Genomic DNA, 10923 nt, shown 5'->3' on the forward strand with positions numbered 1-10923 from the left:
TCCTTATAAATCTATAAGAATAGAACTCACAAAAATCGCTGTATAATGTCGCATGTCAGAGATCCTTCTCTCTCTGACTGGAGCCCTTTAAACCTCAAATGCCAGGATATCCCTCAATGGGTGGATGCGGTATGAAAATAAAGAAAAACCACAATAGTGCATACTATTCGGACTCAGTGTATTATATAATCATCACAAGTGTTAAGAAACTCACATTTTCCATATAATAATCGGATGGGGGAGAGAACCGCCGATGGATTAGAAGGACAGTTTCAAGTTGCTTCCCAGTGCCTCACTCGCTCCTCGCCGTGGGCTTCCGCATGCGTCACTGCCATTGAGCCACTTTCGCTATCGCGTCACAGTTAAGGGCGGGAGGTCAAACTAGGTCTGGTGTCGGCTCTAATCTTGCCAGTCCTTCCAATCGTGGGTTCCCTGCTTCAACTCAACGCGTTTCGCAAACTGCTTCGTCAGGAGTTGTGATATCATGGGAATACCTCAGTACTATATATTGGCCCATTAATCAGAGAATAAAGTGTTATTTTAACCGCCACAGCGCTCATACATAGCGCGAGATCTAAAACCCATCGAATAGCTCATAGTTACATGAAATACAATAATCTTTATTAGATACTATACACAAATATTTAATTTACTTTAGAAAGCAATATACATGCGTATTTGGGTAAGTATATATTAAAATGAAAAAATATACCCACTGTATATGCATATCTATTAAAACACAAAAATACATATTTAAAATATATAAAATGGAGGGGAAGAAAGGAGAGATAAGACGTAGTTACTATTTCGAAATTGCATGGTAACATATATAATTGAAATACATTGAATAAACACACTAATTATAAAATACTAATTTAATATTATAATATTATAATAATCCCAAGTAGGTAAGTCCTTAAAAATGACTAAGAGAATAAAAAGACCTAAAAACTACTAAAATTATGTAAAAAAGGCACCTATATCTATGTCCACATTTAGACCAAGGGGGGCTAAAGTCTGCATTTTGTGAATCCAATAAGTTTCTCTTTTGGCTAGACTTTTGGCACACCTTTGTGCTTCTTCCTTATCAGTGTTCTGCCTACCTCCCCGGCAGCACACAACCTTGTTTGTTACATACAGCACAAGTTTGAGCGAGTTCACTTTCTATTGCTCCTTATATATTAACAGTGATTTAATAGGTGCAGCTCAGAATGGCAAATTATATTTACAACACTGGACCACCATGAAGAAAAGAAGGATATGAAGAGAAGATGTGAGGTGGGAAATATAAGGTAGGATGGTAAGAGTGTGTGTGAGTGTGTGTGTGTGTGTGTGTGTGTGTGTGTGTGTGTGTGTGTGTGTGTGTGTGTGTGTGTGTGTGTGTGTGTGTGTGTGTGTGTGTGTGTGTGTGTGTGTGTGTGTGTGTGTGTGTGTGTGTGTGTGTGTGTGTGAAGATCCTTATTTATATGTTCATATAATGACAATCTCTGTCAGAGTATTTTGCAACCGATAGCACTTTGCTTTCTGTAGGAGCCTGATGGAGATCTGTCGGAACTTGCCATTTCCAAGGATAAGAACCACAGAGTGTATTGATGGGTAGGCACCGATTATCATTGAACAGATCAAATCCAAGAAATCTGTATTTTTCACCGCACCTGACATGCTAAGATTGAGGGCCAATATGTAAAAAAAATAAAAGAGAAAGAAATATCCCATAGTTTTAACTGCCCCATAATGGACTTTCAGTGATGGTTCCCTGAAGCCTGTCCTCTTGTGTCCCTTCATCCTTTTTGTGTGTTTCCAAAGTGAGTCCACAACAAGACAGGCAGCTATGCAGAAGATGAGGAAGGGGGGAGTGGACCCCAGTAAAGAAAGTATAGACCATGTGTAGAAACTTGTGCTGGCTAAAAGGAATGGTGCTGAGTCATTGGAAGATGTCCAACTGGTCCAGTTGCCAAAAAATCCATCATCCATGAAAGCAAATGGAGCACTGCAGGTCACTGATATTACAACAGTAGCAACTAGGAGGCCAGGGACCCAGCGATCAAAATGTGATTTAAAAATGACAAAGATATTGCTTTGAACATTAGCAATGCGGACACAGTAGAAGGTACAAAGCCAAGTGGCAAACCATAGGCTGGTGTTATTGAAGAACAGCCATGTGTACTGAAAACCGTGGATGATATTTTCTGAATTGGCAAGGTTGTTAAAGAAGTAGGATAACATGAACATCAGCAAGACAAGCCACTGGAAGGAGAAGCGTGACAGGCCAAGGCAAGTCAAAATGGAATCACAAGAGCCCAGATTGCCATGCGCCACGAGATCCATCAGATTCACAATCACCATAAAACCGTTGGCCAGGCTTCCAATGACAGTTTCCAACAATAAGATGCCTAAGGAGATAGATTGAAATGTTGTCAGTGTATTCATTTTATTTTGCTGTTCCCCCTTCTCCTTCAGGACCAATTTTCTGTTTCGCAAACGTTTGTATTTGAATCTCTCTCTCAATCACTTTCTTCTTCGCTCGCTCTTTACTGTCCTCCCTGTTTAAGATATATTTTGTCTGCTCATCTATCTCTCTCTTTCAGTATTTCATGACTTTCTCTGTCCTCTTACAGTTTTTTCTTCTCTCTCTGGGTTTTCTTTCTGTGCCTAAAGCATAATATATTGCAGAGAATTCAAATAAGAATAGTTTCTCCGATGCTCATTTACATTAGCATGTGTTTGTTGGGTATGCAAATCTCAAAGAGCATTCAGCAATGATCCGAGCATATTCTTGACCTTTTGCATATATAACAAACTTGATGATAAAAGGCTGATGTGCTCTCCCAGTTGTGTAGGATAGCAGTATGGGACCTCAATGCTACTGTATTCTCATCGCTAAAATATGGAAAGCAATTTAAATGCAAGCAGTGTTGTACATTCTGCACGCACAATAAGTTTTTTCCTCAAAGAGACAATTTTATGTTGATGCTTGACACACAAAGTTATTCAATAACTTGTCAATGAGCTGTCAGTGGCATTAAATCTAACTTCCCGTTTGAGAACCATGCAATTACCACCATCCTTCCAACCTCACAAGCTTCCCCCCACATGCTCTCCTCTTCACCTGCTTCTTTCCATATGCTCTCCTCCTCACCTGCTTCTTCTCCATGTTACCCTCCTCACCAGCTTCTCCCCCACATACTTACACACCAGGTTCTTCATCATATGCTCCCCACCTCACTTGCTTCTCCTCCACATGCTTCGCTCCTCACGAGATTATCCCCCACATGCCCCCTACCTCCAGCTTCCCCCCACATGCTCCCCTCCTCTCAGCTCCTTCCCCACATCCCTATACACCAGCTTCTCCACCATATGCTCCCCACCTTACATGCCTCTTCCCATATGCTCCCCTCCTCTCCAGGTTCTCCCCCACGTCACCCTCCTTTCTCTCCTCTCCTGCTTCTCTCCCACATGCTTTCCTCCTCTCCAGCTTCTTCTCCACATGCTCCCCTCCTCTCCAGCTTCTTCCTCACATGCTGCCCTCCTCTCCAGCTTCTACCCTACATGCTCCTCTCCTTACAACTTGTCCCACATATGCCACCATCCACAAAAGCTTATCTTCCAAATCCCTACACACCAGCTTCTCCACCACTTGCTTTCAACCCTACTTGCTTCTCTTCCATATGCACCCCTCCTCATTTACTTCTCCTCACATGCTCACTTCCTCACTACTGTAGCTTCTCCACCACATGCCCCACTTCTCTTCAGCTTTCCCCCACATGCTTCCCTCCTCTCCAGGTTCTCCTCCACAGGATCCCCTCCACACCCTGCTTCTCCCCCACATATTCCCCTCCTCACCTGCGTCTCCCCCCATGATCCCCCCTCACCAGCTTCTCCCACACATGCTACCCTCCTCTTCCTCTCCAGTTTAAACACCCATGTCCCCCCTCCTCTCCAATTTCTCTCCTACATGCGCTTATCCCCTACACACCCCTTTTCTCTCTCTCTTACACTGCTTTGTCTCTCTCTTACTAACCCCCATCTCTCTCTCTCCTTCTTCCCCCCTTCTCCTTCTCACCCCCTAACTCTGCAACTCTTTCCCCTTTCTCTCTCACCCTCCCCCACTGTAGAGGGAGAAAGGGGGTGGCCCGGGATTAAAGGGGCTACACCCCATTTGGCCATCCCCTGACCTCACCTGGGAGTCAAAGGGTTAACTGGGCTAAGACCCAGAACAGTAATTTAACCCCTGTAATGACATGTACATGTGTATTCCCCTGTTCCCCTGTTCCATTGTAATGTCTGGTTTAATCAGTGTCTGCATCACACACACACTGGAATCCATCGGGAGCACAAGGGTTAATAGTCCTTTAATGATTATAGCTCTTTGTGAAGTTTTCCCGCCTTTTCAGGCACCATTTTGCAGGTCCCCATTGGCCGCCATTAGGGCTCCATGCATTCTAATGGAGAATCTTGTTTTTTTAGTCCTGTTTCCTGTAAAGACCAGCAGGTGGCGTCTGAGAGGGAGAGCGGCGGTTTCCCATTGAAAGTCAATGAGCCCATCGACTTCAATGGAGGTTCCTCAAGGTAACTTTCGAAGAACAAGTTGGCTGCTGTCCAGACCGCAAACCGCAAAGCGGATACATTTTCAATAGGAGAGCTTTGATCACTTACAAGTCAAGGTCAACGTCAAGTGGCGTGGGAATAAACAGTTCTAGGGCCCCTAGGAATAAAATTCATTTTGCCCCTAGTTCCTAGGCTTCCCCCCACTCGACCACAACCGGGTCCCCAAATCCTGGACCCCCGATAAGGGTCGAACTGAGAAGAACAGCTCAGAAAAATGACTAAGTGTGAAATGCTGTATTTTGGTACTCCATATCTCCGGTTCCGGAGGGCCCAGCAGATCAAGGTTTGGGGTGTCTGCAGTCACTGCTCCGGCATCACTGCAGAACCATCCTTGACCCTCCTGGACCAACCCGACAGAGTATGGACCCCCTTGAAAGTTCGGGACTTTTCCCATAGACTTCAATGGCGGAGAAACCCCATTGACCTCAATGGCAGCAATTTACCATTGAAAGTCTATGGCGGAGAAGCCCGTTGTTTTCAATGGGGATTTAGTGAAAAGCTGAGATTTCTTTTTTAGCGGAGATTTTTGTATTAAAATGAAAAATGATTTAATGTGCATTTGTGTAACTCCGGTTCCATAGGTTGTAGCAAGTCGCTTTTTGGACCATCTGGTGTCCCAGTTCTGGCCATGAGAACTGGGAAGTTTGGTTCTGCTAGACCCAATAGAACCAGATATTTTAATACGTTTATGTTTTATGTTTAATACTGTGTCCCAAGGTATGGACAAAGACTCAGAGGAATTCCTTTGCATACCAGGATAGCAGATGGCCCCAGAGGCGCCCCAATGTCTAGGATTTAAGTATTGCTCAAAGGGTCTTGTCACCCTCCCTGATGATTTAAGGGCCGAGGAGGCTCAAACCAGAGCAGTCTCCAAGTGTCCCAGTTATCACCTTCCAACAAAGGTTATCTTGCTAGAGATCTAGATGGGTAGACTGGCTGGCATTCCATTTGCCTATGGGGGGCTACAGAAATGAGACCCCAGAGTTCTACTGCGCATGTGCCAGCTAGCAGGGGGGCCTGTCCTAAAATGTGTTCCCCCATCAAAGATTGGCTGGAGATAATTGAACACCAATCACAGGTACTTCAGGTTAAGGATAGAGGGACAAAAGGTTTATAAACTGCTGTCCACCCATATATCCTTTGTCTTCATTGAGTCTTCATTCGTGCTGCGTTTGCTGATATGGTTACCTGATATCACCTGAATGATTACCTGATTGCTGAAGAGAAATGCTACATCTAACTTCTCATTCCCCAATCCCTAAGTAAGTGTACTTCTTGTCTGTTACTGTATTATTCGTGTGTTCACCTATCCTAAGGAATAAAATCACTTTATTATATCTAAGACTCGTTTCAGTTCAGACCCAGTGATAAATATATATCATCTGTTATATATATTTATGTGACCATATACAGCCTGCCATAATCTCACCGTGACAGGCTTATAAATTAACTGGTGGCAGCAGGGGATTGAACTGGACCTAGATTACAGTAATCTGCGGGGTACTGTGAGCTAGTGGGGACTCTATGGTAATTGCAAGTTCCTGGGTCAAAAGATATTGAACACACATTAGATGGCCCAAGAGGCGCCCCAATGTCTAGGATTTAAGTATTACTCAAAGGGTCTTGTCACCCTCCCTGATGATTTAAGGGCGGAGGAGGCTCAAACCAGAGCAGTCTCCAAGTGTCCCAGTTATCACCTTCCAACAAAGGTTATCTTGCTAGAGATCCAGATGGGTAGACTGGCTGGCATTCCATTTGCCTGTGGGGGGCTACAGAAATGAGACCCCAGAGTTCTACTGCGCATGTGCCAGCTAGCAGGGGGGCCTGTCCTAAAATGTGTTCCCCCATCAAAGATTGGCTGGAGATAATGGGAAACCAATCACAGGTACTTCAGGTTAAGGATAGAGGGACAAAAGATATATAAACTGCTGTTCCCCATATGTCCTTTGTTAATCTTCGTTTGCTGGTATGGTTACCTGATATCACCTGAATGATTACCTGATTGCTGAAGAGAAATGCTAAATCTAACTTCTCATTCCCCAACCCCTACGTAAGAGTACTTCTTGTCTGTTACTGTACTATTCATGTGTTCACCTATCCTAAGGAATAAACTCACTTTATTATATCTAAGACTCATTTCAGTTCAGACCCAGTTATTTTTGTGTAATATTAATGCACCTGTGGAGGCTATCGTCACAGGTGTATTAAATAAAACTGGTGGCAGCGGTGGGATTGAACTGGACCTAGATTACAGTATTCTGCGGGGTACTGTGATCTAGTGGGGACTCGATGGTAATTGCGAGTTCCTGGGTCTAAAGATATTGAACACACTTTAGTGCAACAAGTAACGCAAGTTGTCACACCACCTCACCTGCTGCGACCCAGAACCATGAGTGAAGCGGAGAGTGTCTATTACCTGAAAACTAGAAGTCAGCTAAAAGACAAGTGCCGTGAATATGGACTGGATTATGTGGACCAGGATGTCGAGGAAATGGTTGCCGCAATCACAGCTCATGAAGCCGAGCTTGCAGCGTCTCAGGGTACGGCTCAGCTTGCCCTTGTACAGCCGCCCGGAGATCAGGGACTGAACCCAGTGCCGGAGCAGCAGGATCCCGGGGAGGTGACAAGTGCACCTTCCGGGCCAAGTGCAACAAGAGGGGCACCGATGGCTACGGCCACCAGCCCGTTTACCTCTGAAATGTTGGCACTGATCACCATTGGTGAGACCGAGGGACAGCGGAGGAGCGGCTAAAGTTTATCTCAATGGCAGTGAACAGACCCGCTTATTGCACCCCGGTCCAAACCCGCAAAGATGAACTCCAACTGGACAAGCACAGTCTCACCAGGTACGTGGAAGGCACTGATCAGATCGACATGTTTTTAAGGAACTTCGAGACGCAGTGCCGGCGGTACAAGGTGCTCCCCGAGCATAGGGTTGCACGCTTGGACCCGCTACTCTCCGGCTTGGCTAAGCAGACATTGATGGCGTTTACAGAGGCGTATGCTGATGACTATGACCACCTGAAAGAACTTTTGCTATTTCAGCACGGTTTTACCCCTGAAGCTTACCGGGGTAAATTCCGGCTGGAGGAGAGGCACCCTCAGGAGACCTATGTCACTTATGTGACCCGCATGGCTTTGTACGGGCTACACTGGGTGGAGGGCTCTGAGGCCAGGACTTACCAATGCCTGCTAGACCTCATCTTTCAGGAGCAGCTCATACAGCAGTGCCCGCCAGCGGTGAGGGCTTTTGTGTATGATAAAAAGCCCAAGACCTACACCGAGGCGGCGAGGATGGCAGATGACTATGTGGTCAGCCGTTCCCAGATGACCACCAAGGCACCCGCCAAAGCGGCGATCGCGCCGGTACCGGCCAAGAAAGCTGTGAGTACCCCCCAGTGGACCCAAAAGCCGCCTGCGGGCAGCGGGACACCAAAGGCGGGAGAGCTACGGCATGAGCGCCGGTGCTACAATTGCAACAGCACTGGTCACCTCAGACCAGATTGCCCGGAACCCCTGCATTCCAACGGACCCTATCGAGGACAACGCACCCCAGCTGCGAAGCCGGTAGCCCGTGTGCGGGTGGCTTCCACCAAAGAACCAGGACCGGTCATGGAAACAACTCCCAGCGAGACGTCCCATGCAGCACCTATCCCGGTTTTATCGGTGCCTACAGCCAGGAGCGGAGGACATCTCAGCGCAGACCTGCAGCAGATGGACGGCCGGAGCAAACATCTTACCCCGGTCACAGTCGGTGACCGGCAAGCAGTCGGCTTGCTTGATTCAGGAGCCGCAGTGACCCTGGTCCGACCTGATATGGTCCGGCCAGAGGAATTGATCCCAGGCCCTGGGATGCAGATCACTGTGGCCGACGGAGAGCCACATTTCCTGCAGGTGGCCCATATCTTTTTGGATTGGGGGGTGGGCAAGGGTGTGCGGGAGGTGGGGGTTTTACCCGGTTTGGATGTTGAAATTCTTTTGGGCAATGATCTGGGACCGATGACCTGCACCTACGACCGTGTGCCCCAGCCCGCTGCAGTGGCGGCGGTTACCCGGAGCCAGACGGCGGCAATGCCGGCGGCGGCCGCTCCAGTCCCCCAGCCTTTGGGACCACAATTAGCGGAGGGCGCAGAGGAGCCCGGGGAGGTAAGCCAGGATCAGTTGCAACCACAGGCTGACTTACTGTTTCCCCTTACCTTGTCCCCTTCCCCTGACAATGACATGACTGGGGGGTCGCCAGACTTAGGAGCCCAGTTTAGGGAGGCAGTGAAGGCAGACCCTACCCTGGCCGGCGTGAGACTTCGGGCATCCGAATCTCAGGCAGGGGAGGGCACTGAACGCTGCCTATGGCATAAGGGACTCCTATACAGAGAAGAAGGGAACCCGGGGATAGAGAAGGGATTGATCGGTAAGCGACAGCTAGTAGTGCCCCAGGGGTACCAACAGCAATTGTTACGGGTAGCTCACTCTATTCCGTTAGTGGGACATCAGGGGGTCACCAGAATGCGAGCCCGGTTATTACAGCGTTACTACTGGCCGGGGGCATCCCGAGATGCGAGCAATTTCTGCCGCTCTTGTGATGCCTGCCAGCGAGTGGGTAAGGCAGGCGACCGTGTGAAGGCACCCCTGAGACCCCTACCGATAATAGGGGAACCCTTCCAGAAGGTAGTGATGGACCTGATAGGACCCCTCATGATTCCTAGCAGGTCAGGGAAGCGCTACATCCTCACGGTGGTGGATTTTGCCACCAGGTACCCTGAGGCAGTAGCGCTTGGCACCATAAGTTTCAAGACAGTGGCAGTAGCTTTGCTGAACATTTTTGCTAGGGTAGGTTTCCCTAGTGAGATCCTAACCGATCAGGGGTCGCAGTTCATGAGTGAACTGTTACATTGTCTCTGGGATGCCTGCGGTGTACAGCACCGGCGCACTACCCCTTACCATCCCCAGACAAACGGATTATGTGAGAGGTTTAACGGGACCCTGAAGCAGATGCTTCGGACCTTTAGAGGTGGAGGGGAAAGACTGGGAGATTCACCTGCAGCACTTGCTGTTTGCATACCGAGAGGTACCGCAAGAATCTACAGGCTTCTCCCCCTTCGAGCTACTATATGGCCGCAGGGTACGTGGACCTCTGGACCTCTTCCGTGAGGGATGGGAAGGGGAGACTACCGCTACTGATGCTTCAGTGATCCAGTATGTGGTAGATCTCAGAGACCGGTTAGAGATGCTCATGGGGGTGGCCCAGGACCACCTCAGGGCTGCTCAGACCAAGCAAAAGCAATGGTATGACCAGCAGGCCCGTAGCAGAGAATTCATCCCAGGACAGCAGGTACTTGTTCTCAACCCCACTCGGGAGAACAAGCTGATGGCTGCCTGGTCGGGACCGTACTCGGTTATCCGAAAGGTGAATGAGGCAACTATGTTGTACAGGTAGCGCCTGAGAGGCACAAGACATACCACATCAACATGTTGAAAGAGTACAGAACACCGAGTAGGGGAGCAGTGCTGGCCATTTGTAGCCCACTGCTGGAGGATCTGGTGAGCAATGCTCTGCCTGATCTCCTAGGGGAGGCAAGGCAAGGAAACACTGTAGAGCAGGTAGAGATAGGGGCACAGTTGAGTGCTAGGCAGAAGGGAGAAGACAGGGACATGCTAGCTCAGTATAGCGCCCTCTTCACTGACATGCCAGGGACCACACATCTCACCAAACACCCAGTACACACAGGGGACCTGCAGCCTCTGCATAAGCACGCTTATAGAGTGTCAGCAGAGGTCAAGACCAGTATGGAGAGAGAGATTGAGGAGATGCTGACCCTAGGGGTAATTACTCCATCCCAGAGCCCTTGGGCAAGTCCAGTAGTCCTAGTTCCTAAAAAGGACAAGACCACCAGGTTTTGTGTGGACTACCAGTTGCTCAACGCTGGGACGGTGTCAGATGCTTACCCCATGCCCCGCATGGATGAGTTACTAGATGAACTCACGGGGGCAAAGTATCTGACCACAATGGATTTGAGCAAAGGCTATTGGCAAATCCCACTGACCCTGGAGGCTAGGGAGAAGTCAGCATTCATCACTCCAAGTGGCCTCTATGAGTTCGTAGTGATGCCATTTGGGATGAGGAATGCCCCGGCTACCTTTCAACGCCTGGTCAATAGGTTACTGGAAGGGATGCAGAGCTATGCCAGGGCTTACTTAGATGACATTGCTGTCTTTAGTAATTCCTGGGAATCCCACCTAGGACATGTAGCTGTAGTGCTGGATAGGATCAGGGAGGCTGGGCTTACCTTAAAACCCACTAAGTGTATGGTAGGGATG

The 10923-nt window shown here is 48.3% G+C and overlaps 1 protein-coding gene across 1 annotated transcript; it reads right to left on the reverse strand.

Moving 5' to 3' along the window:
• Positions 1-1470: 1470 nt before the first annotated feature.
• LOC142502167 (taste receptor type 2 member 40-like) lies at positions 1471-2430 on the reverse strand. The gene has a single exon (XM_075613042.1). It carries the CDS (start codon positions 2428-2430, stop codon positions 1471-1473), a length of 960 nt encoding a protein of 319 aa, XP_075469157.1.
• Between the last annotated feature and the right edge of the window lie 8493 nt (positions 2431-10923).

The sequence above is a fragment of the Ascaphus truei genome, chromosome 8 (genome assembly GCF_040206685.1).
Source record: "Ascaphus truei isolate aAscTru1 chromosome 8, aAscTru1.hap1, whole genome shotgun sequence".
Lineage (NCBI taxonomy): Eukaryota > Metazoa > Chordata > Amphibia > Anura > Ascaphidae > Ascaphus > Ascaphus truei.

Coding starts and splice junctions, on each gene's coding strand:
- LOC142502167 (XM_075613042.1), bottom strand. CDS start 2,430: ATGAATACACTGACAACATTTCAATCTATCTCCTTAGGCATCTTATTG.